A 27,317-nucleotide genomic window follows, 5' to 3' on the forward strand; every position below is an offset into this window, starting at 1 on the left:
TTCCTCGTACGTTTAGCGCACTTGGCCACTTAATCGGATCAACTGCGACTGCTGAGGTGCCAGTGACAGTTAACGCTCTGAACCGTTGGTCAACCGTAGCTAATGATCCTGCTAATTAGCCATTAATTTCACTTACGAGCAGCGCCAATATTTTTTCTGGTGATTAATTTGAGCCTTTTTTAATCGCTGAAAAATGCTTATAAGTGTGTGGTGTCAAGTAAATTGAGACCCAGAGCACGCGCGGGAAGTGTGCATCCCAGAGTTCCAGGAATCACATCATGCATAAACTGATGAGACTGTCTGAGATATTGGAGTAAGGTTAAATTTGAGGTTTTAATGAGCATTTTTGCCTTCTGTTTTTTTTTCAGCATACAACGCGTTAATCTCGGCCTCTTATCATCCTATTCAACATCTTCCGTCTTCCGTGAGTTACTGCAGCAGTATAGTCTCATAGTAGCACCGTTACTGTGCTTGAACATACTTTACGTTTCTGATAGAGACTTCGTAGTGTGCTAGAAGCTCAGTAAATCAAGTGTAACATATTGTACCTAGTACATAAAATTGTTGAGCTGTCAGTGTCGTGGCCTGTATGTGAGAGGAGTAACTAAGGATATCTTACGAAACAAACATTAAGAACATTCAAACAATTAGTGCCAGTGGCGTTTATTGATATTATAAGTGCATTGAAAACTGTAGTGCGTTATATTGTGCGATTCTAGTGTGTTAGTGAATAAAATATCGATCAGAAAAGAGCTTCAACACACGTTCCGCAGGAGCTACCGTACATACTTCATCTAACTTGCCGTTTAGAATGGCCCCACCCAACAATGAGTGTACGTATGAAGTAATCAACAATGTCGCCGCTTCGGAGGAGGTGGCCCAACGATCTACCGAAAACGACGAGCTGCCCAAGATGCAGATGGCATGGGAGACTCCGGCCGCTCAAGGGCTTTACGATCCACAGAATGAGCACGAAGCGTGTGGCGTTGGTTTCATCGTGTCGATCGAAGGAAAACCGAACCATAAGGTGGGTGAGCTAACAGTGATCAACCTTTTCGAGCTGCGAGCTACCAATCTTAACCTTCGCCTTCGTTTATTTTTCAGATTTTACGCGATGCTCAAACCCTTGCCATACGCATGAACCATCGAGGTGCGTGCGCCTGTGATAACGATACCGGCGACGGTGCAGGTGTTTGCACCTCGATTCCGCATCAGCTGTATGCCAAGGAGCTGTAAGTATTTTTGTTAATTGACGGCGCCACACGCGCGCACTGTACCTCCGTTCTTGACATGCAGTGCCGCCAACGGTAGCGCTAGTGTCTTCGTATCGACATCCGACGCGGCTTATTGCGTTGTTTGTGGTTGCACTCTGTTAAATTCCTGAGTGATCCCAGCCAGGGTTACACAAGTTTGATGCGGAATTTATTTGCCGCTTGCGCAATGACCCGGTCACGTTCCATCCGTACCGGTTTGAGCGGGATTTTAGAACGCGAGGCCACTTTAGGGAGGAATTTTTATTACCCTTGTGTGAAGTTTTTATAAAGCTCAACATGGCATTTTGTCCTCGCTGGGGGGAATTGAAGTTTGCTTTGGGGTGGGAATTTAAAACAGAAAACACTTTGTGCAGAATGTATCTTGTCTGCTCGCAAAGGGTGTGATTGTCCTTGGGCAGGATAATTAAATCATTACATGGTGCGTTAATTAAGTTCATTAACAACTCTGAATGTTTCTTGGACAGTGGCCTAGTGTATTCTTACTCCAATTACAACGGTTTCTTGTAGACGGAGTACATTAATGGAAGAGGTGTATGTGACCGGTTTTTGCTTTGTGTTACGATGGTATAATGTGAGTTGTGAATCACTTCGTAATATGTGCAAAAACAGGAGCTTCACATCCAAACAAGACCTGTTCTGTTTGTCTGTTGTTATAGTAACTTTGAAAAAGAAGAACTTGATCTTGATGATGTACACAAAAGTAATATTGATTTATAGGTGCTATAACTATGCAAATTGCAAACAACTTTTTACTAAAATAGGATGGATACGAATTAATGATCTATAATTTATTCCTTATTGGTGACAACTCCACCACAACCGTCTTTTTACAATGGCCGACAGTCCTAGCTGACGGTGATCACCCGATAGTGAAGCCGCATTCAACTAATTCGATGCCGTTCGCCTTCTAATGACATTGCGCCGAGTATTTAGTAGCAAAACCACCATCAACTTTGTGATGCAATTAATTTTATCCATGATTCGCATTTAATCAATGGTGTTTGCCCTCACACTCTTTTCATCTCATTTGGGGCTGCGTACAGCATCCTCTCTATTTCCCCCATTCGCTTCACGCTGCTACATGGCCGTCGGTCATTCGATAGCATTTAATTCGATTAAATGTTAATATGACACCGGCATTATTGTAGACCCTTGGCACATATCGAAGGTTCCCAATAATTCAGTTTTGCTGATTATGATCGCACGTGGTCTATCTAGTGATATGGTTGGGCGTGTTATATGTGGTTTGTTTTTTTGTCGCTCTTCTGTATCCTGAAGGCCTATACACCTCGAAGCAGACAAGTGACGCATGTTCCCTTTTCATCCGTGGGATTGAAGCGAATTTTGTGTATTTTCTTGTTTGTGCGACATTGATGGATATTGCAAAGAATGCGCTATTCTGTTTGCTTCCGGTTGAAGGTTACAAACTGTCCGAACTTGAACTAATGTGGAATGGTGATCAGTAACATTTTTATTTTTAACAATGTACTCAAACTCGCCGAAACTGAAATTTTTGTTGATATGCTGTACTTCGATAGGTCTTTCTTTTCTCTAATCACCATGGACCTTATTTAATTTTATTTTCCTTTGCCCACTCGTTTTTGTATGCTCATGCTCGGTGGGTAGATAAATAATGTCGCTAAATTGAAATCGTTCGCATCGAGCCAGGGTTCAAGGATTTTGCTTTCGTAACGACGAAAAACAAAAATCATCTTGTTTACAACAAAAAATCCTATTTTTAAAACGTGCACAAATGGATTTTCACCATTAAAATTGAAAAAATAACACGTGCCGGATAGGGGTAATTTATTTTCTCATTAGAATGAACGTGATTTTACCAAGGGATGATAGAATGTTAAAATAAAATGAATAAAGCGTTGCATAATATATGTTTCGATTCTTAGACCGACACTTAGACTTTGATTTCCATTGCATTATATTCGAGGCATTTAGTTTCGACGTTGACATTCATCTCAGTCATAATTAGACTGGACAGTCAGACAAATGATAAGCTTCCCACTTTGTGGAGTTTGACAGATTGTACCTAATAAGAGTGTCTTCTTCTACAGCCCGATGTCGGTACCATTCAAATGGCCAAACAAAAACGCGAAAATGATTGATTGATAAGAAACGAGATAGATTTGTCTCGGTTTGGACAAGCTTCTGTTTGTTGTTTTGCTTACATGTTTGTCTACAGAGCAAACCGTCCAGACGGTGGAAAACAGCCTAATAGAAATGGGCACGAGATTCGTATCTCACATTAAATCTATCAGGATGGAAATATTAACTTATTGGAAGCAATATTGCATCATTCGGCACAGAACACCCAAACGTCTATCAGTAAACAGTTAAGTTCGCAATAGACATTAGACATTAGGAACATTAGGCTAGAAGTTTCTCTTTTCTTCTCCACCATCCACCATTTATTTAATTCGTGATCTTTCTATAATAGATCACCGCCAACATGGAACCCACTTGTTTCGGCCAAATCTTGCCATTAATTAGATCGAAATGTTTTTAATTGCACTTTGCTCCCCCTTGTAGAGCACGTGCCAAGATGCCCATGTCTGCACATTTGGCAGCGAACAGTCGGAAATAGAAGCTTAAGCCAACAGGCGATCGGTGGTTTTTCTCTCTATTTCTCACAACAGTGCGCTGTTGCTGTTTGGAAGGCAAATCAACGAATAATACTGAAATCAGCAGATGTTCAAGCTTCTAAGATGGTGTATTAAATGTGCCTTAGACAAAAAACACAACAACCACACAGTGGTCGTGTGGTACACGTTTCTGCAGACACAAGACGATCACGTTCAGCTGACGCCGCCGCACGGTTGAAGACTAAATATTTTTAACTATAATTACTTTTTCCCCCCGCGGCAAGTGTTCGGAACCATGCTACACTATAGATGCTGGTTGAAGGAGAGAAGAAAAGTGGGACATGGGATCCTAATGTCTAAGGGTGGGTGTTGTGTGTTTTCAACGCTACCGCTTCAACGCTGTTTTGCTACCGTGTGGAATTATTTTTCATCATTCCTAGCGGATTTCATATGTTATGTTGTTATTTTCAACTTTTGCATGGTGTGTTTTGAACAAATAATTACTACCCCATTGCACGATCGCCCTCCACCATGTTCTAAATAACATTGTATTGAGGGTGTGTTTGTGTATTATTTATTTAACTTTTCACACGATTATGTTTCACGCGATTTCACGCGCCTCACACTAGTTTTAATTACATTTAGTGGTTCTTTTTGAAGATTCGATGTATTCGAAGTTCTAACGTCTCCTCTTACTCTGTTCGAAAATATTTCCAAAGTAATGTGAATATTACTTTGGATTAAGATTCTAGTAGATTCAGATTCTAGTAGTTTATGTTTAGGTATCTTGTAAGGAAGGAAGGCTTATTTGTTCCTTGGATGAACTTTATGTTTGTCAAAATTTGCTAAACACATAGACTTAATTTTAAAAATGGTAATTAAAACCAGCAAAGCGAAGAACCAAAATGTGCATATTTTAAAGGTTATTTTTACTCCCACTGCTTTCTATCTTTGCCTCAAGTGGTACCACCTCTACGCTTATGATAAAACGTTCCTGCAAAACGCTAAGAACATCACGCTATTAAAATTGTGTGAAATGTATATACAAATAAAACAAAACAAAAAACACACAAAAACGCGTCCCCATAGAGAATGGTGAAGAGTTTGTTCTGGCACACACATTGGACGAAGAAAACACCACCACCTCACGACGAAGACCCACACACCGGTTTTATAAATGCACGAGCATGACGCCGGAGCGCGGCAGAGTACGGCAATCAGAATCACGCACGTAGCGCGTGATCGCGCATTTGCGTCTTCCCGATGTCGCAGTTTTTTTTATTGTTATTACCCGGTGTGTCGCTCAAAACCGAATCTCTATTGCTGCTGCCGGTCGGGCTAATTTCTTATCGTCGTCGGGGCGAAAGATCTCTTGTCTTGGGACCATATGAATGAAAGGAATGAAAGTGTATCAAGAATGCAAATGACGATAGCTTGAGTTTATTTTTTGTTTGTTTTTTTTTTTATGTCTGATGGAGCACAATTTAAAAGGTGCATAAAGATACAACAACAAAAAATATATGACTAAATTGTGTAATGCCGAATCAACATTGCACGAGCCATTCAACTTTGCCGGTGGATGTGCTTGAAGCAATCCAACAAAATGTCGACAAAGTATAACTCGTTCGCATACTCAAAACAACTTTGTTTGTCTCAAGAAGAGTCTTCATGATTTTTTCGTTAATGTTTTTTTTAGCACTTCTACGTACGTTCGTCCATCGTCAAGGATGTCATCGTTGATGACGGTGGCGTATCTTCTGTCACAAGATTTAATTTTTGGAACAACGAATCGAACAACAAACTCTTTCGCCATATTGCAACATACAAAGAAAAATATACAACAAAGTGTGGGATGCTGACGACATTATGGGGGTCGTTAGTCTTGTTTTTCAATTGCACTTTGGTTCGCATTAGTCGGTACAACATTTATATAATACCCGGCACAGTAATAATACCAACACACATTGTGCATATTACACAGTGGACCTGATATAAATCACTTCAACTTTTACTGGTATTGTGTAAATAATGAGTTCTGTGCCATGCATTTAGCGAAGGTTTAAAATAGCAGGCTATTTGTTTACCAAAGACATTCTATCGACTCGGCATGCATAATTGTATGACGCACGCAACTTCACAACCGATCGTTAATTGGCAACATATCTCGTGCTGGTCGAGAATTCGCTCCAGACGCTCTGTTACATTATCCCAAGGTGCCAATTGCTTGAAACAACGCGCTTCTCCGTCAGTCATCCATTAGCGTACTCGATATCCAACAAGAGACGTATTACGGCCTCGTTTATTTTGGCGGATTGGTATGCGCATACGTGAGTTTTCATTATAGTTTTCTCCATCAAAGGTACTTGGTACCGCCGATCGGCCATACCCACATACACATACTTCATGGGATAGGAAGGACAAGGTCATTTCAATGTCGTAGCGAAGGCAATCTACGTGTGTCGTACAGTGCGAGTCTACGGTACCGACAGATAATGGTGATAATGATCACTGCACTCGATAACGAAACGATCACGAGAGAATGAATCAATTCCTGTACGCTACTTGCTTGTGATCTTTGTCCTTAGTGTGCTGTTTGTTGGCTTGAGTTCCAACACTAAGATCCGCTCTGGCGAAAGCTTTCGAGGCAGCAAAGATGTATGTCAAATGATTCATACTCCAAACTCCAATCAAGAGGTGAAGAATGGAACATCAAATCTCCCCAGATTCCAGGACCTTATTTCAAGAGATTTCAAGTTCACGTGTCAATGTCGTGCAAGAAAGTAGACACGGGGGGAATTGCTTGGTCAAAAAGAGTATAACAAAAAAGCATCCAGCGCAGCAGTGTCGTAAGCGACGATTATGATAAGAGAACGGATGGGGGAATGAGCTGAATGAAATTCCGCTTGTCTTTAACCGCCTAGATCCGGTGCTGTATGACCCGCTCTGTTCCATAGAAGCGATTTTATTGTTGGCTAATTATTTTGATAAATTTCAACACATCCTCACAGGCGATGCGTGTAAGATTACCAGTATCAGCTGAATTTCGGTCCGAGATCGTCTCAGTTGATTCATAGAAAAAAGGGGTTCAGAATTCCGGTGGTTGCTGGCTGTTAGTGAATTGTGTCACACTTGCAGAACGTTATTGCCAAGCATGACTGGAACGTAAATGAAGAAGTTTTCGGTTGTCCGAAACGTTCGTCGTCTTTCAAGTTGAAATCTTCTGCTATAAAATATGTAAATTTTTTTCAGCATGGTATCCTGTACACTTTTACAACCTGTTCTAATGATGGGTAAAATTCATCTCCTTCTAGAGGTAGATTAATCCAAAATGTCGAAATCTACTCCACACTTACTAGAATCCCACGGATTTTTTTTTACCGCGCACCACGGATTTCAAAACTCCAGATTCTACTTCAGATTTGGCTCCGGATTCTATTGCGGTGTGGTCCGAAACACTGAGTTCCAGCTCACGAACTATCTCGGGTTCTGAATTAAATCTCGGAGTAGTCAAGATTGCTGTAATTGACTCGAGCGTAGTCTCGAACTTCAAACTTTGTGTTCGATCCCGGAATTGTCGAGAGGTAACTTCGGTATTGTGCCGGTACTTTATTCGACTTCTTAGCAGTCAGGAATACTAGTTTCGTCTTGGACTCCGACTTTTATTCGCCTTCGGAGTGGTCCGGAGCACCGGATTCGTCTTCCATAGTCAATCTCCAGATCACACAATAACTTCACAGTACCATGATATTTTACGTGTAACCAAAAAGATAAAGTTTAGGAACATTTTTAATGGTATCCCATCAACGAATATAAGATGCTTACATTAATATGTAATGGAAGGTTCTGTGTATTCTAGTGCATTTAACTTAATTTAATGAACATCTTAAACGTGTGAAGTATATGATACAGCTCTACATTACTGAACAACCATTTGAACTACGAGAAAGAGGGTAGTCATTTGCGTCAATTGTTAGGCATTCGTTTAGTCTCTCGTGTTGTGGTTTTGTAAATACAACAGATCAATAACAACTTATACCGCACAGTTGATAACTATGATGCAAGCTAGAGAGAGAGTGCACTCGTTACAGAATGCCTAATCGCCGCAGACAAGTGAATGACGTCAGTGGCGCGCGCGCTGTTTTTGATTGATTTCATTGATTCTTCCTGGTGTGACTGTTATCATAAAGAAAGCTTGAAATTACTTCAATTTGTCTCCATCGCCTTCCAGTAATGAGAAAATTCTAATTCGATCTCGATTTCTCTTTTTTTTGCACAGCGCTTCTCAAGGCATTGAACTTCCCGCTTTTGGCCGTTACGCAACGGGTATCTTCTATCTGGATAAGACTTCGCACGAGGAGGCAGAAAAGGAGTTTAACTCCCTGGCTGAAAGCCTCGGTCTACAGGTGATCTCCTGGCGCAATGTTCCCACAAACCACGAAGCAGTCGGTGCAGTGGCACGCAAAAGTGAACCCTTATCCCGGCAGGTGTTTGTTACCGCCGACGTCGACGAGGAAACCTTTAAGCGACATGTATGTAAAGAGTGTTTCCTATCCTTTGATTGATTGAAACGCAATGTACTAATGGTGTTTTTTTGTCTGCATTTTGCTAGGTATTCATTTTGCGCAAGCGAGCCACGCACGAGCTGCAGCGTCCGGGCCGCCGGTTCTACATTTGCTCACTTTCGCCAAAAACGATCGTCTACAAAGGTCTGTTTACGTCGGACCAGCTGTGGGAGTACTACCTGGATTTGAAAAATCCCGATTTTCTCACCTATCTGGCGCTGGTGCACACGCGCTTCAGCACCAACACTTTTCCATCATGGGAGCGAGCCCATCCGTTGCGTGTGCTGGCACACAATGGAGAAATCAATACGCTCCGCGGTAATGTGAACCTCATGAAGGCGCGTGAAGGTGTAATGAAGAGCGAGCAGTACGGTGACGAGCTGAAGAAGCTCTATCCGGTGGTTGAGCCAAACCTGTCCGATTCCGGTTCATGTGACTGCGTTCTTGAATTTTTGACTCAAGTTGGAAATCGATCGCTTCCGGAAGTAAGTTAACATCAACGCATCGAAGAGAGGATTATCGGTTTACTTGTTTGTTTTCTTCCGTTTACAGGCTGTCATGACGATGGTGCCGGAAGCGTGGCAGAACGATCGTACCATGTCGCAGGAAAAGCGTGACTTCTATCATTGGTCCGCTTGTGTGATGGAACCGTGGGACGGTCCGGCACTGATTTCATTCACCGACGGCCGTTACATCGGTGCCATTCTCGACCGTAACGGGTTACGCCCGTCCCGCTTCTATGTTACCCGCGACAACCTGCTCATCATGGCTTCGGAAGTCGGCGTTTACGACGTAGATCCCAAAGACGTTACGCTAAAGGTAGAACCATTGTGTACTTATGCGGTTTTTCTTTTTGTAGATTCGTTTAAAACATGCTCTCATAAAAACAAATCGAATAAAGCCTCCACCATCATCACCACCACCACCATCTCCACACACACGCCAAACCAATCGTACCATTACCACGTCAAGTGAAGCTTCCCGGAGGAACACCCGATTGATGATGAGAGGGGTCAGACAATTCGCATCAACGGTGGACCGTACATCAACTGACCCGGGATAGTTTAACGCCATCGAAAATCATTTTCTCATCGATTGTTTGTCGGTCCACACCTTCGTTTTCGTGAGCAAATACGAGCGAAGAAACATGCCCAACCAGAATGGCACCGTGACCAAAGAAGTGATAATTGGCCTTCGGAAAAGAGACACATTATGAAATTATGCATCCACACTGGCGTACAAACATTTGGACGCCGTAATACGCTCAAAGCCAATGAATGTCAAAGTATTTTCCAAGAACAGCCCAAAAATGGGAGGGGAAATAATACTGCGAATATGCGTAAATACTTCTGTGTGTGTGGATAGAAAAAAAAGCGGGGTGGATGTATGTGTGGCCGGGCTCGCGCGCTCGTCTCTGTTCCCTGGTGGTACCGGTGGATTCCAAGTCTTCCCAGTCCCGTTTAGTCGTTGGGAATGTCCCGGGACAAGTGAGCGGTAATGCTTCTCACCCGTTAGCTCTTAAGGCATTTTCATTTCTAGTCTTGTATGTTTTTTCTCTTCTTCTTATTATTCAAGTTAACCAAGTTTCGTCCGAGATCGTCACGATCGCGTTTCCTTCCTTCATCATTCGTGTACCGTCTGTTTCGCGCATATAATCGCATACACACACACACGCACAAAACACATACTAGCGCTATAGGAACAAAAAAGTAAAACAAAAAATCATCGTTAAAAAAGCGATTGCGCGCGAGTCCCTAATACGCTCGTCTAAGCCAGCCAATTCATTCGAAACCAAAAACACTAGTGTCAGGATCATCATCATGCAAAAAACCAAAAAGGCAATATTCTGCTTCCGTTTACGTTTCGATATGCAAACTGATGCTTATCCGTTTTCTTATCAAAAAAAGTCAACAAACTGTTCTAATCATACCAATGTTTCCCTATTCTTTTCCCTGTAAAATCGCATCGCATACGACTCTCTCTATCTCCTACTTACTGCCTCAATTCCACGTGCACTATTGGCGCACATCGATGGTCTCCACGGATGGGCGTCTGACGTACAAATGGTTCGGAAATGTAACGCTAAACACACATTTGCCTGGATATCACGTAATTTCACGTAAAATAATTTAATAACCTTTACAATTGCAACACTTTCGAACAAATGATTCCACCACATGTGGTGGTGTCAATGCGGACGAAATGTTGTTGAATGGTCGAATAATCGGATGTGTGTGAATCCTTGTGAATGCGCGTTCATCGTCTAATATACAGAGCCGCCTGAAGCCGGGTCGTATGCTGCTGGTGGACACCGAGCAGAAGGCGCTCATTCAGGACATCGAGCTGAAATCGGAAATTGCCAAGTCTCGCCCGCATAGCGAATGGCTGAAGCAACAGGTAGGCAACCACATGCGATTAATGTTTTCTTACGGGGGTTTGTGTACTTTCAGTGCAGTTCATGAGGTGAAATTATCGAAAAACAATCGATAGATGATGGCTGCAGAAGGCAAAAAGGTTCTATATCGATTGAAACCAGGACGGAATCAGGAGACACCCAAGAAGTTCATAGGGCAATTGCTATTTTTTATTTCATCCTTTAACTCATTCCATTTTTCATTTTGTATCCTGGTGTAGTACTGGAACATTTGCGTCGTAATTAGCATCAACTAACACTGTGTCATTCATTCTAGGCATTTGGGTTATGTTTCGTCGAGAACCTTGTTCAGTCCTACGATTAATGTACATAACCATCTTCAAGAAAACAATTCGGCCAACTTTTACTAATCTGTAAAAAATATTTTCTTTTCTCTTTTTCTCCCTATCTCTCTTTCTCTCTCTCTCGCGCGCTCTCTTCGCTCGCTGTCCATTCGACGATTTACAATTTACTGTTCATCCCTCGAAAAAAAACAAACAATCTGTACTTGCCCACCTTTGTTATCAATCGACTATAATTGGTGATTTATTTATGTATTGAATATTTTGTTTCGTTTGTCTCCTGTTTACATAATGATCCCCTTTTGGTTGTTTTTTTTGTGTACTTAATTTTTAAAACCTTCTCCCCATTGATTCACACGTATAAATTCATGTCTTCGTTAATCATTTCTACGGGATACTTGGTTTGGTTTACGTTAACAATGCCGATCACTTATCGCAACCCTATCAATTTGTAATTTTACTATTGAATGCCAATGCAACAACATTCGAATGCAATTACTCTACACAACTTTAAAAAATTAAACAATCGTCACCTTTTCAACATCATCATGACCACACTGCAGATGGTAAGTGGATTACGAACAATCACAGTAATAGCCCTTCGTGATTATTGAGTGTGCCTCTCTGCGTGCAACTTAATTTCATGCTTTCATGCTTTATAAAATGGGCTTTTTGTTTGCTTTTACATTTTGGTTTTGGATGCTGCCTTATGTTTCCACTCGGGATAAACCGAGATCATTCATCGCTTAAGTATGGTAGAGATTATTAGCTTTGGTAGAGATTATTAGCTAAACGTTTGCTACGTTATTTTTCGCAAATGCCCCACGTTTAAGGTTGATCATGTGGTTTATTACTTCCCAAATTATTCTTAAGTTTTGTACTTGTTAAAAGTTCCGTAGCAATTGTTTGTTTGTGAAACTCATGTTTTAGTCATGTAAGCGCCTAGTTTTATGTGTATACATGTTTGTTCTATTTATTAAACCTTCTGTTTTTAAATACTACCTTTTTCCAGGTTTTCTAATTCCTGCTGTGTTTAGTGTGATGCTTTTGTTGTATTTTATTTTTGTTTCCCAAATTCAGCCCGTTTGTTTAATATTATGCAAATCACTCCTTTCAGATCACGATGGATGAGATTCGGCGCGAATCAACTGTAAAAACGAACGGAACATCCGACACGAACGCCAATGATGACAGTCAGCTGGTTGAAAAGAAGGGAATTCTGGATCCACGTCTGCAGCTGTATGGCTACACAACGGAGACTATCCATATGCTGTTGCTGCCGATGATCAAGAACAAGAAGGAAGCGTTGGGTTCGATGGGTAACGATGCGCCACTTGCCTGCCTGTCGGCGTTCCAACCATTGCCGTACGAATATTTCAAGCAACTATTCGCACAAGTTACTAACCCACCGATCGATCCATTCCGGTAAGTTGACATTGACCACTGTTGCGCTGTCGATAGAATATACAACTATTCCTCGTTGTGAACCTTTTTCAGTGAAAAAATCATCATGTCGCTACAGTGCCCGGTCGGGCCGGAGGCAAACCTACTGGTGGCCTCACCCTCGCAGGTACATCGCATCTGGTTGGATAATCCGATCCTAAGCATACCGGATGCTGAAGTTCTGAAACGGAACCAGCATCGCGGATGGAAAACTAAGGTTCTCGATATTACATTCCCAGCGAACGAGGGTCCACCGGGTTACATAAACGGGTTGCGACGCATCTGCGCTGAGGCGTACACGGCTGCGCAGAACAGTTACCAGGTGTTGGTGCTGTCGGATCGTAACGCGTCTGCTGATCGGGCACCGATCTCGTCCCTGCTCGCCCTCGGTGCGGTCCATCACCATCTCATCGAGACGCGCCAGCGCATGAAGGTGGGCCTGATCGTGGAGACGGCAGAGGCGCGCGAGGTCCACCATATCTGCGTGCTGCTCGGTTACGGTGCCGACGCAATCTGTCCCTATCTGGTGTTCGAGATGGTAGGTGCGCTGCGCGATGAATGTGTGCTAGATCCAGCGCTAACAGATGATGCGATTTATCGTGCGTATGCAACGGCCGTCGAGACCGGTATTCTAAAGGTGATGGCCAAAATGGGTATCTCGACGCTTCAGTCTTACAAAGGTGCGCAGATCTTCGAAGCCGTCGGTATGGGTGCGGATGTGATTGATCTGTGCTTCCGCGGTACGCAGTCGCGCATTGGTGGTGTAACGCTGGAGGTGCTGGCACGCGAAGGTCTCGAGCGGCATGAGCTGGTGCACGGTACGAACCATGCCGACGCGAAGATACTGCGCAATCCCGGCCAGTTCCACTGGCGGGCTGGCGGCGAAGGTCACATCAATGAGCCGGGTGCGATCGCCGCGCTCCAGGAAGCAGCGGTCAATGAGAACAAGGGTGCGTACGCTACCTTCCGCGATACGACCATGCGCAGTGTGCAGCTGTGTACGCTGCGCGGTCAGCTGGAGTTCGCGAAGGGCCGCCCGCGCGTTGAACTCTCGGAAGTCGAACCAGCGAGCGAGATTGTGAAGCGGTTCGCCACGGGTGCGATGAGCTTTGGCAGTATCTCGCTGGAAGCTCACGCCACACTGGCTATCTCGATGAATCGTATCGGGGGCAAGAGCAACACCGGTGAAGGTGGTGAGAATGCTGACCGCTATATGAACCAGGATCCGCAACATAACCGCCGTTCGGCCATCAAGCAGGTCGCATCCGGTCGGTTCGGTGTAACGGCCGCGTATGTTGCCAATGCTGACGATCTGCAGATTAAGATGGCGCAGGGTGCAAAGCCGGGTGAGGGCGGAGAGTTGCCCGGATACAAGGTGTCGCAGGATATTGCCGACACGCGCCATTCGGTGCCGGGCGTGGGTTTGATTTCACCACCACCGCATCACGACATCTACTCGATTGAGGATTTGGCCGAGCTGATCTACGACCTGAAGTGTGCCAATCCCAAGGCCCGCATTAGCGTGAAGCTCGTGTCGGAGGTGGGTGTTGGTGTGGTCGCTTCCGGCGTGGCGAAGGGCAAAGCGGAACATATCGTTATCTCTGGCCATGACGGTGGTACCGGTGCTAGCAGCTGGACCGGTATCAAATCAGCTGGATTACCGTGGGAGTTGGGAATTGCCGAAACACATCAGGTGCTTGTGCTTAATGACCTTCGTTCAAGGTAAGGTAGAAGCATTAGTTGCAGTTGTTCTAGTGGTAAAGTTGGAACCATTCCTGGCGTGGAATGTGGATTTCTGTTCTCTTTCTCAAGTGACACATCCATCATGTCGGAACACGTTACATAGAATTGATTTCGTCTTATAAAAGTGCGAGAAATATGGAAGAACACATCTGCTTGTACATAGTCCATTTTAAATTGAAAGGAATCCAGAAATTGCTCCAACACCAACTTTAGAGCTCTTGTCAACCACCGAACTTGTATTGATAATATTGGACTTATATTCTCTTTTGGTATGTCTTTTGCAGAGTTGTTGTTCAAGCTGATGGACAGTTGCGTACCGGCTTCGATGTCGTTGTGGCAGCACTGCTCGGTGCCGATGAGTTTGGCTTCAGCACTGCACCCTTGATCGTGATGGGATGTACGATGATGCGCAAGTGTCATTTGAACACATGCCCGGTCGGCATTGCGACGCAAGATCCCGTACTACGGGCCAAATTTGCTGGCAAGCCGGAACATGTGATCAATTACTTCTTCATGCTTGCGGAGGAAATTCGCGAAATCATGGCGAACCTAGGTCTGCGCCGTTTCCAAGAGCTGATCGGCCGCACGGATCTGCTGAAGGTGCGCGAAACAGTATCGCACAAGGCATCCCTTCTCGATCTGCAGATGTTGCTGAAGAGTGCGCTGGATTTGCGTCCGGGTACGAACATCGTGGGTGGCTCTTTGCGGCAGGACTTTGTGCTGGAGAAGCGGGCCGATAACGAGCTGATTAATCGCTCGATGGGTGTCATTGAGGGCGGCGAGACGCACAAGACGCTCGACATGAAGATCAACAATGAGGAGCGTGCGTTCTCCAGTACACTTAGCTATGAGATCGCACGACGTTACGGCGATGCAGGTCTACCGGACGGACGTTCGATCAACATCAACCTGACCGGTTCGGCCGGTCAAAGTTTCGGTGCGTTCCTGGTGAAGGGTGTCAAAATGACCTTGCAGGGCGATGCCAACGATTATGTTGGTAAAAGCCTTTCCGGAGGCACAATCGTAATTCGCCCACCAGAGGGCACTACCTTCGAATCGCACCTGAACGTGATCGTGGGCAACGTGTGTCTGTACGGGGCGACCTCGGGTCGTGCGTTTTTCCGTGGCATTGCGGCCGAACGATTCTGTGTGCGCAACTCGGGTGTAACGGCCGTTGTGGAGGGCGTCGGTGATCACGGTTGCGAGTACATGACCGGCGGTATGGTGGTCATTTTGGGGCTGACGGGACGTAACTTTGCTGCCGGAATGTCGGGCGGAATTGCGTACGTACTCGACGTGGATGGAACCTTCCGTTCGAAGGTGAACCCGGGCATGGTGGAATTGCTCGGACTCGACCTAGATGAGGATCGTCAAACGGTAAAGGATTTACTGCAGGAGTTCGTTAACGAGACCGGTTCCGAGGTGGCGAAGGAGCTACTATCAAAGTGGCCCGAACCTTGCCAACAGTTTGTGAAAGTATTCCCGTACGAGTATCAGAAGGCTCTGAATGCTTTGAAGGAGAAAACGGCAGCCAAGGCGATCACGGCAAACGGACATCCGAAGGAACCGCAGGTGAAGGATATTGAGGAATCGATCCAAGATGGGCAGCTAGCAAAGAAGAAACTCGACCAGGTACTGGACAAGACGCGCGGTTTCATCAAGTACAAGCGTGAAACTTCCGTCTACCGTAACGCAGCCGAACGTCAGCAGGACTGGAAGGAGGTGTTCAATTTCCCGCACGTTCGCACAAACCTGAAGGTGCAGGCTGCCCGTTGCATGGAGTGCGGCGTACCATTCTGTCAGTCGAACTCGCACGGTTGCCCGCTGGGAAACATCATTCCCAAATGGAACGATCTTGTGTTCAATGGCAACTGGCGCGAGGCCATCAATCAACTGCTGCAGACGAACAATTTCCCCGAGTTTACGGGCCGTGTCTGTCCGGCGCCGTGTGAGGGCGCCTGTGTGCTCGGTATATCGGAACCGGCCGTCACGATTAAGAACATTGAGTGTGCGATCATTGACCACGCGTTCGAGCAGGGTTGGATAACGCCGCAAGTACCGCAAGTGCGCACGGGCAAACGAGTAGCGGTCGTTGGTTCGGGACCTGCCGGGTTGGCAGCCGCACAGCAGCTTAACAAGGCAGGGCACCAGGTGACGGTGTTCGAGCGCAACGATCGTCCCGGTGGTTTGCTGCAGTACGGTATTCCCACGATGAAGCTATCGAAGGAGGTCGTACAGCGTCGGCTTGATCTGATGGTGGCGGAAGGCATTGAGTTCCGCTGCAACGTCCACATCGGGCGCGATGTGATGGGTTCGCAGCTGGAGCAGGAGTACGATGCAGTGCTATTCACGACCGGCGCTACATGGCCACGTGATTTGAACCTGCCGAACCGTGAACTGAAGGGTATTCACTTTGCGATGGAGTTCCTGGAGGCGAGCCAGAAGAAGTTGAACGGTGCACGACCGGACTGGATATCGGCCGAGGGCAAGGACGTGATTGTTATCGGTGGTGGCGATACCGGGTGCGATTGTATCGCAACCTCATTGCGTCAGGGAGCTAAATCGATCACCACGTTTGAGATCTTACCCATTCCGTCGGAGAAGCGTGCCCAGGATAACCCGTGGCCGCAATGGCCTCGTATTTTCCGGTAGGCATTGCGGGGGTTTTTGGGGAAATGGTGATGTGTTATCAGTCGTCTTAACATTGTTGTTTTAATGTTTCTTTTAGTGTTGACTACGGTCATGAAGAGGTGCGTGTAAAATGGGGCAAGGATCCTCGCCAGTATTCTACCACAACAAAGGAGTTTGTTAGTGACGGTAATGGAAGCATCAAGGGCGTTAATACGGTTCAGGTCGAGTGGACGAAAACGCCCACCGGCCAGTGGAACATGAAGGAGGTGCCCGGATCGGAGAAATACTATCCCGCCGATTTGATCCTGCTAGCCATGGGTTTCTTGGGCCCGGAAAAACAAGCACCTACGGAGATGAGTACGTGAGGCTTATCGTCTGTTCAGGGATAAGAAACTTATTTCGATTTTAATTCTAGATCTGGAACTGGACGGACGGGGTAATATTAAAACCAGCGTTGGAATGTATGGTACAACCAATCCGAAGGTTTTCGCCGCCGGTGACTGTCGCAGAGGTCAATCGCTCGTAGTGTGGGCCATCACGGAGGGACGTCAAGCGGCCAGACAGATCGACACTTACCTTATGGGCAAACCGAGCGCTCTTCCCGGTCCGGGCGGTGTCATCGATACCACGCGATCGCCGATTGCTGCAAATGCCTAAACGTAACGATGGGAACGCGCGCTTCGTCAAACCAGGCACGTGCAATGAATCAGCAGCCGAAACAGGAAAAGTGAATTGAACACTGCAAAGAAAAGGAACTCCTTTCTTCCCCGGAAGGTCATTTTTTGTGACTTGGCAATAGAGATATGAGCCGTTGGTGTGGCATATTTATTACGAAACAAGTTACATTATTCCTTACTTGCTCTGCTGTAGGAAGCACTCTGCTCCGTCGGCCCTCACATCTGATCTTTACGGTATGTTGAAGCAGTAGCAGCCAAAGGCACGTTCAAATAGTTTCTGATATAAGTATGCTACGGCGCACAATGGTCTGTAATAGTAATGGTAACAGAAGAACAACTTATATGTTAATGTTTGGAAGGTACCAGGTATCTTTCATTACAGCGTCCTTTGCAAAAAATAGAGGGACAGTAAACAGCAACAATAACAATTGCTAGCAGATTTAAGCAGGAAAAGCAGCGGTGACGACGAACCAGACATACATTGTTGAAGAAATTATTATAAAACGAAAGTGACATATTGATCTCACTTTCTGATTTCGTCATTCCTGTGCATTATATACACACAGTGTAGTGAAAGAATTGCAACGCTGTTCAATCATGCATTTTACTGTTTTTTTTTAATTCACTACATACAGGTTGTTTTGTATTCAGTCATTAGTTCGTTCGCCACCGCCCCTGCTCGATATTGCCACCGGCAGTATAAAGTGCATTTTAAGGAATAGTTTACGTTTCCCCTCAAAGAAGGATACCATATAATTGAATAGTGAAAAAGAAGCAACAGGCGAAACCGAGTAAACATAATCGTAGAATGAAATCGAATCCACCCATGTCAAAACCCTTGCTAACCATAAAATGGTGAGATGCTTGATCTTAGTGTTTTTGTTTAGGGTTAGGCAATACGACGGGTCCACAGTGGCAGATGCGATGAAGGCGGCGGACGATGGAATTAATTTATTTTGTTTTATTTCTTCGCTACACATAAGCAGTAATATAGGCACTGGCGCGAAAAGTACATCATTATGAAGCACGCGCCAGATATAGTTCGCACACTGCACCACTCAGCACATGATCATGTCCAAGGTGACTCAATGCACGGTGCGTGCAAAATGTTATTGTATTAATGGGAAGGAACGCTTTGTGTCCACTTTTAGTTTAGAACAATCATCAGATTACTTTTGTTTTAATTTTACCTATAAGTGAAGTGCGACTGTCTTAACAGAGTGTGGACAGCGATGAAATGAATAAGCTAAGCTTTTTTTTAATGCGCTGAGGTAAACACGAATGCCGTATATCCCCTTTCATTGTACCATCCGAGATCTGTGTTATAGGTTGCTTAGGGTGCGTTAAAATAATATCAGAAAGTTAGAGAATTTTAATGACGTTTTTTGTTGTTTGTTTTGGACGAAATATTTTATTTTTCTAAAAACGAGGAACGAAGCTCTTTTCTAGGAAGAATGGTTAGTCTAGAAAATATACCGTATTTCTATTTTTTTTCCCTCGATTTTGTTTTTATTTAGATCGCGATTACGTGTAGTCACAGCCACAAACAATTTATCACACCCACGGCCCGAGGGGAAAAGAAATTTTGAACATAACCAACAACGCAAAACTTACCTCAAACTCTCTATACCTGCGTGTGTGTGTTTCGGAAGAATTTAAAACTATATCAATTTGTGCGTTCCAGTTATCCATTCGTTGTACGAAATTCGTGGAAAATCATTGCACTCTACCGTCGTAGTGTAATGCAAAAACACCCAAGGAAAAAAAACACCCGGCAAGGCCGGGACTCATATATATATCCGGCCTTTTTGAAGTCAATTAGACACGTTATACAGACACACAACCATTGAACGTCCGTATGAATTATAATCACTTTCATCACAGGCGTTTCGTTTCACCGATCGCATTAAGAACGTTACAAACGTGTTGCACTCAGCACAAGTTATCCAATCATAAAGGAATGCAAATCTTCCAGTTAATGTTTGATCGCTCCTTCATGCTCTACTCGCACTGCGGGAGTTGCTTTTGACTAAAGCTTTCACTCTTCGGAAAAGGAAAAATAGAAATCCCGCAGATGAGTGAAGTGTGAAGAAGCACATGAGAGTTACGAGCGGGAAATCCAGTTCCCGAAAAGGGATATCAGCCGGTACCATTTGAGGACGTGTTATGACAATAATTAATGTGGAAAAGCATAAGATTGAATATATGACTAAGCGATTGGGGGAGGGTCTCAAAAGCGAGAAAATTAAGGAAAAATTAACAGAAAAATAATTTAAACTATATACCCAACTATGAAGAAATGAAATGTTCCGTGCATTACTAAACTTTGCCATGCCAAACGTGTTTAGAGCATACATACTGCTGTAAATGTTTATACTCTTTCATGTTTACTGGAAAGACAACTATCACCACAGCGCGAAACCCCAATTAACCGATGTGTCTATTTACAAAAATGCTGCATACATCAATTAAACAAAACAAAAAATAGTAATAACATAAAACCATCTTAAATGACAACAACAACAACAAAAACTAATAGTTCCATCAGTTCGTTTTTACGAACTGGGAAGAAAAAGCTCAGATATATTTTAACATTCATAACATGCGATTTCAAACGAGATGTAAACAACAAATATGAGCTAGTCGTTCATGAAAATAGGAAAAATTACATTAATGAAACATTTGAAACAAATGAAAAAAAAGTCAAACATGACCATAAAATTGTTGAAAAGAAGACAAAACCGTCGATAAGGCATCGCTGAAAACAAAACAAAATTTTAATATGTGTGAGGTGCAATGATGAAACCTTACATAATATATATTATACAATTTACATCGTTGTTAGTATTTGTTGCGATAGCGCGAAGGATGCAGCATCAACTGCACTTATGATATACACAAATGCTAGACGTATTACAACGCTTATACAGTTCTGGTAATGCTTATCAATATTTACAACTACAAATGTGTGTACAACAACACGGCCTGCAGTAAACATTGAATGATTTTCGACTTCACGAGAAAGCTCCGTGTAGTATGTTTCGATTGCAATAATGCGCATCATTTGATGTACACTGGCTACATTTATTTTAAAATGTAACACAAAACTGTAACACAGTAACAGTTTACAAAACTTTGCATTCGTTCGTTAGTTCTTCTGAAAAAAAATGATGCTTCCATGCACGCAAAATATCGATTACATCTAAATATGCTTAAATTATTAAGAAGCAAAAAGCATTTGCCGTTGTTAAATTGTTCTAAACTGTGACGCTTGGAAACTGGTTGGCAAAACAAAGACACTCAAACTTAAAAACCAAACTTATGGCATGTATGTTCCATATGCAAAAAAAAATACTTTACACATTATAAACAAAATATATACACAAAACGCTGTAACGTATCTTACAACCCTGTTCAATAAATGTAGAACTTGAAAATGGAGCTGGAGAGTAAAAATTTTGAGTTTAGTATCTTGGTGTGAATCCGATTCATGAATCTGGATGAGTCCTTGAACTGAATAATCTGAATCTTTATTCTGAAGATTATCTGCGGCTTCAAATGATTCTTGACTGACGATTAATATCAATAGGTGCAGAGTTGACAAAATGCTGACAAATTTGTCAAGTGACAAAATCACACGAATAGAACCACATACATTATCAGCGTTCGTTAATAAATTTATCGGCAGCTAATAACAACCGCATGATAGTTTACAAACATGCAACAAATAATACCATTCTCACTTAAATTTCACACAAAATTATAATGCAAATTTTTAAAACCATTGTGCTAACATTTGTTTTCAACCACCCTGTAATCATCCGGTTAAATACCACCTCTTGATTTGGATGCTCTCTTGTTACATGAAACGCAGCTCTGGTGCAATTTTTGGACGCGTGAATCTCAAACTCCCCGTCGGCAGATGCGAAATTCCATACAAACGAGCCGATTTTCGATTTCTGACACCAAGAGAGCATGACATCATGAGAGGTGATATCAATTCCCCTCCAGCGAGCGTGACATACGATCCTCTAATACATTGGCTATCACCGCTATCGCATACAATCAAACTCGTGAGAACGATCGCTAGTGCAAGTGAGAGCGATGACATGCTTTCTTTCCATAAGGTTCCCCATGTGCTGATAAGCACGCACACGATAATAACATAGAGGAGAAGTACCGTTATAGCAGAACTGTTACAGGGTGGTTATTACAATCCGGTATCAGCTAACTTTTTTATTATCTTTACATTTTTAATAATACTAGTAAAAGAATACAAGTTTAATTGGCTAATAACACCATTAAAGAGCGGATGATTTTTTATCCTCAACAATATAGACCCCACATATGATCGTGATCTTTCTTACTTATATTAATTGTTTAGTTATACAAATGAAACAAAAATATGTTTTTCACGATGTTTCCGACCGTTCATTGTTGAGACAATTGTCAAAACAGTGAATAATCTTAAAATTGCAATAAAACCACAGACATTATCAGCGTTCATTAATAAATTTATCGGCAGCTAATAACAACCGCATGATAGTTTACAAACATGCATCAAATAATACTATTAGTTACACTTAATTACGCTACATTCTTACTTAAATTCCACACAAAATTATAATTCAAATTTTCGAAATCGTTGTGCTAACATTTGTTTCCAACCACCCTGCAGTGGATGATCATCCGGTTAAATACCACCTCTTGATTTGGATGCTTTCTTGTTACATGAAACGCAGCTCTGGTGCAATTTTTGTACGCGTGAATCTCAAACTCCCCGTCGGCAGATGCGAAATTCCATACAAACGAGCCGATTTTCGATTTCCAACACCAAGAGAGCATGACATCATGAGAGGTGACATCAATTCCCCTCCAGCGAGCGTGACAGACGATCTTCTAATACATTGGCTACCACCGCTATCGCATACAACCAAAATCGTGAGAACGATCGCTAGTGCAAGTGAGATAGACGACACGCATTCGCTCCATAAGGTTCTCCATGTGCTGATAAGCACGCACACGATAATAACATAGAGGGGAAGTACCGGTATAGCAGAACTGTCGGCTGATGCGAAATTCCATACAAATGAGTCGATTTTTGATTTCGGATAACAAGAGAGCATGACATCATGAGAGGTGACATCAATTCCCCTCCAGCGTGCGTATAGCTGTTCTGCTTTCGCATGATATCATGGAGTGTGAGAGCATAATAAATATCACATACTATCAAACAGTGGAACACGTGGAGGTTATTTTATTGGTTTTTTTATTTTATTTTTTTTTCATTCTGATGCATAAAGTCATCCTCCGCTTTCCTTCCTTTTTCAATAGTGTCTATACTATCTTCCATTCTCCTCTCTGGCTCAAGGAAAAGGCTAACGAGAATCTAATAATAAATAATGTTTGTTTGTTGTCTTCTCTTTGTTTTACAATGTTTATCTGCCTTTCCTCTGTACCCTAGAAAAAATACCGTTTTCCAATAATTAACGATAGTTCACGCCTGTAAATGGTTTATCCAAACCCGCCCTGTTAGTGATTGAGTGTTCTATAATTTTGTATAAATTCTAATATATTATAACATGTTTTCTTGCTACACCAAAACAAAAAAAACACCTTTATCACACGTACGTATTAATCCTTATTCTGATTTTCAGTCAAATTTAACGCTTAAAACGTTTGCTTTGTGTTGCTTTTCCCTTTCGAACACTTTTCAATTTGAATAATCATCACCAACAGCCGAAATGGACGTCTCCCCTTATCCTAACACATCGCATCGTTAGAACACTTTTCCAGCAAATGTTCGCACTGGCGATTTATGTTCTTCTGCGCGTTCACTATTTTAATTTCATTATCATACTGTAAGACCTAACCGGTTGCACATTCACGCTTAACACTCACACGCCCTTGCAATATGTTGTAACACATAAACAGGAGCTTCGAGAAAATCAGGAGGTTGGAAATCTAGTAGGCGCTGTAATAACTGTCTGAATGTTGAAAGTTGAACGTTGAATTTGGAAGTTGACGTACAAAGTGTTTGAATTGGGCTTCTCTTCAACCGCGACCACCTTTGAACAGTCTTCGATTCGTAGCGTTACTTCTGTGAAACGTTAAAAAATTAAATATAAACAAAGAACCGCGTGAGAATTGGCAATAACAAGCGAATGCGAAAGAAAGCGTTATGTGACAGCGGAACGGCACAAATTGAGTGAATCTTTACCGTGGAGCAAACCCCGTCTAAGTGGCGTGTTACACCATTCTTCTTACCTAGTACAACAGCCTCTACCCGTGCCCTATCCCGATCGATGTATATCGCTGTAATCAGGAAGAACACACCCCCAAGGATCTCCACGAAGCAGGTGCTAAATAATGCGTACTGCAGGGCACGGAACTTGATCAGCGGTGGATCATCATCCGGCACGGACTGGTGACTCAGCATTCACACGAATTACTCGTTTGATCGCTTCCGATATCTGCACGGGTGGGAAACAGAAGGAGAAAAGATATCGATTCAGATTCCTTTTTTTATTGTTGGCTTGCTGCAACACTTACCACACACACGAAACTGCCGGCGTGGACTGCCGGCATCACCGAATGCATTGGAGATAAGAATCTGGAAAGCTCAACAATCAGACTAATGAGACCAGGAGCGCTAGTGCAAATGAGATAGATGACGCGCATTCTTTCCCTAACTTTCCCCATGTACTGATAAGCACGCACACGATAAAAACATACAGGAGAAGTACCGTTATAGCAGAACTGTTACAGGGTGGTTATTACAATCCGGTATCAGCTAACTATTTTATTATCTTTACGTTTTTAATAATACAAAAAAAGAAAAAGAAAAGAATACAAGTTTTATTGGCAAATAACACATGGCTAATTTATTGGCTAATGACACAACATCTATTTTGTCTGTTGGATGTCAAACACTGGCAAACTATCAAGTAGGCATTGGAGAAAAAGTAATTTGCTAGTTGCACTGGTAGCTCTACAGTGGGCTTACAACAGCTCCGGAGACTTCAAAGCGGACTATCAAATCTCGTTGCTTTAGTCCTTGCGTATTCAGTCAGGTGCAGTTATGGCATCATTTCAAAAGCCATCGAATCGTTCCAAAAGCCACCGAACAAGGAAACCATTAAGACGTGCATCGTCCGTGCATCTACTAAACGATTTGCCACAACATCAAACATCGGAACTGCGTGAATTTTTTCGTCTTATCGACACGAACAACACGGGCGAAATAGGCAGGGAGGATTTACGCACTATGCTGACCCTGTGGAATGGTAGCACCCCGCCGGAAGAACAACTGGATGAGATGCTCCGTGATGCTTGCGGTGTCCCGCTTAATCAAACGCTACTCCTTACATTATTCGCACAAAAGCTGAGAGGCATCGATACACCGGAGACGATTAAAAATGCTTTCCAATGTATGGATATAGACAACGCTGGAACAGTGGGTGCGGAGGAATTGCGCGTTTGGCTCGTCACGAAGGGTGAGGATCGGTTAACGGACACGGAAGTGGACGAAATCTTCTCCCGGATCACGCTCAAGGGTGGTCGGCTGGAATACGATGCTTTCACAAAGATGTTCCAGAATATTCAGGATGAAAAATAGATAACATTAATGTTTTACAGCTAACAATAAAAGAAAAGCTTGAATTGCAGGCGCAACGTCTCATTAATTCCGTCATACACAGTTCACTCTCTATTTCAAGTTCACTTGGGTCGGAAAGTGGGTGAGGAGCTATTTTTCCGAACTCTCTGCAAAGTCGGAGCAAATTACCAGGCGCGCTTTTTCGGGGTCGGTAGCGCAAATCTGTCAAACACTCGCTTCAAAACTTCGTCCAGCGAACCGTGCAACACTTATGTGCCCGGTTTCACCTGGTTTCCAAAAATAAACGACGCTACCGAGCACGGTTGATGTTCACCTACTCGTGTGATTGAGATTTATTTAAACACAGCGCTATTTTTTCTCCTCATTTTGCGTTACTACCTTTATCACCGGTATCGTTACGCACCGTAGCATCCCCCACCAGGTAGCATATTGAATGCATATTCATAGAGCGACAAGTTGGTTAAAGATGCTGGGCGATGCTACCATTTCTATGAGCATTTCTAATAATGCGATAAAACGGGATGCGCTTCCGAATGCTTTAAGGTAGCAGCGACTCTCCAGCGGCCAATTTCGTTTCCGAGTGGCATTGAAAAGAAAACGAAAGCGCATCGAACCGCAAGATCAATGCGCGCGCGCACACAGTACTGTGGATAAGTGTAACGCGTAAGAAGAAAGTAAAACATTTCCCAGCGTTGTAGAAAGGTGAGTCAACACATTTTTTTTTGTTAAGAAAAAGCGAATTTGATACTTCCAATGCCTACTTTCTTGTGTGAAATTTTAGTGTTTTGTTTCGGAATTCCAGTGTCCGATATGTCAAGCAAAACAGCCTCCCAATGCGGTAGTAGTAACTATGTTGGCTTGTGTGTGTATTTTCCTAGCAAATTTCCATTCTTCTCATGTAAGATAACTTCCGTGTCTGGTGCTCGGTAAAAAAAGGTAAATTGCTTAATGATGGTATCATCGATCAACGAGACAACCCAATAATCGTTAAACCCTATGGCACACCGTTACTTTACCCTTGCTTCCTTATGATCGGCAACATCTCGCGGGCTGTTTAGCTTCCGATCACGTGCAATGCAGTTTGCAGTGTCCCTTTCCTGCATGATAGAGGTTAGGCCATTTTTTCCACTTTCACTACTCAAACAGCTGACCGTACTGCAAGTCTCCACGCTCCACGTTCCACGCTCTTTACGGTATGTGCTACAATTGTAAAACGTACGGAGTGGTGGAAAAGCGACGGGGAAAGAGAGAAAGAAACATCTTGGAGATTATCATTATCATCTTAATGATAGTTTCAAACTAGATCATCTAAATGTCGAAGAATATAGCATAAGCTCCAGATCCCTGGACAGAATCCCCGGACGAAAGACTGACTATCCAGCTCCGGGTAAATAAAGTCAAGGTAAGGGCCAGAAATCGCAAACCTAGACCCCTTGAAGTTGTTGTTCCGAGAAAGAAAATAAGAAGAAGACGTACGTGCTTGAAGATGTTTACAGCACTATTCTTCTAAAATATAAGTACTTAGGGCATGTCACGCGAATGACACATCTGGAGCTCAGCGGGAGGAATTACTACCAGGAGCTCAGCCTCACATAGAGAACAAGTGGTACATAGCAAGAAGGTGCATATCTCTATAATAATTTAAATAGCTTAAATTCAAATATCTAATATCACCAACTAATCCACAAAACCAAACATTTCCGTCCGCATCTGTGGAGGATCTCTTGCTGAAAAGGCCTCCCCCGCTCTTTGAGTATCATTTGTAAGGTATTGCATAAATAAAGCTAATCCGACCCTTTCCCCAACAAGTACGAGAAAGCCGAAAACGGTGCCCAAAGCGCACACAACAAAAACAAACCTTTATGTTCGGTTTTGTGGTTTGGGCGCACGTGTAAAGGTGGGATCTCAAGATTGGTCTCTCCCACCAACAAAACCATCCAGCGCCCAAGAGTACGCTACGAAACCGCCACCGAAAAAAACACGACCGCTACGGATTGAGTTGCAAAAGTGAAAAGTGAAATGCAACATACATGTGTGTGGTGGACCCCGGTGTGTGG

The 27,317-nt window shown here is 43.3% G+C and overlaps 2 protein-coding genes across 4 annotated transcripts in view; both read left to right on the plus strand.

The window, feature by feature from the left end:
• Nucleotides 1-21,083, plus strand: part of LOC128305499 (uncharacterized) — a 29,214-nt gene extending 8,131 nt beyond the window's left edge. For 2 of the 3 annotated variants that reach the window (XM_053042974.1, XM_053042973.1), the window contains exons 2-12: nucleotides 369-1,027; nucleotides 1,105-1,232; nucleotides 8,148-8,400; nucleotides 8,481-8,918; nucleotides 8,986-9,252; nucleotides 10,708-10,830; nucleotides 12,266-12,573; nucleotides 12,646-14,313; nucleotides 14,619-16,982; nucleotides 17,063-17,322; nucleotides 17,381-21,083. In XM_053042974.1, the coding sequence (XP_052898934.1) occupies nucleotides 812-1,027; nucleotides 1,105-1,232; nucleotides 8,148-8,400; nucleotides 8,481-8,918; nucleotides 8,986-9,252; nucleotides 10,708-10,830; nucleotides 12,266-12,573; nucleotides 12,646-14,313; nucleotides 14,619-16,982; nucleotides 17,063-17,322; nucleotides 17,381-17,622 (6,267 nt within the window). In that variant the 5' untranslated portion in view covers nucleotides 369-811 and the 3' untranslated portion in view covers nucleotides 17,623-21,083. Of the gene's footprint in view, nucleotides 1-368; nucleotides 1,028-1,104; nucleotides 1,233-8,147; nucleotides 8,401-8,480; nucleotides 8,919-8,985; nucleotides 9,253-10,707; nucleotides 10,831-11,711; nucleotides 11,715-12,265; nucleotides 12,574-12,645; nucleotides 14,314-14,618; nucleotides 16,983-17,062; nucleotides 17,323-17,380 lie in introns of all 3 variants that reach the window. The other variant, XM_053042975.1, reaches the window with a different exon arrangement.
• A 3,826-nt stretch (nucleotides 21,084-24,909) lies between these two features.
• On the plus strand, nucleotides 24,910-25,260 carry LOC128303030 (myosin regulatory light chain-like). Its single transcript, XM_053039883.1, has one exon. It carries the CDS (start codon nucleotides 24,910-24,912, stop codon nucleotides 25,258-25,260), a length of 351 nt encoding a protein of 116 aa, XP_052895843.1.
• Nucleotides 25,261-27,317: the final 2,057 nt, after the last annotated feature.

The sequence above is a fragment of the Anopheles moucheti genome, chromosome 3 (assembly GCF_943734755.1).
Source record: "Anopheles moucheti chromosome 3, idAnoMoucSN_F20_07, whole genome shotgun sequence".
NCBI lineage: Eukaryota > Metazoa > Arthropoda > Insecta > Diptera > Culicidae > Anopheles > Anopheles moucheti.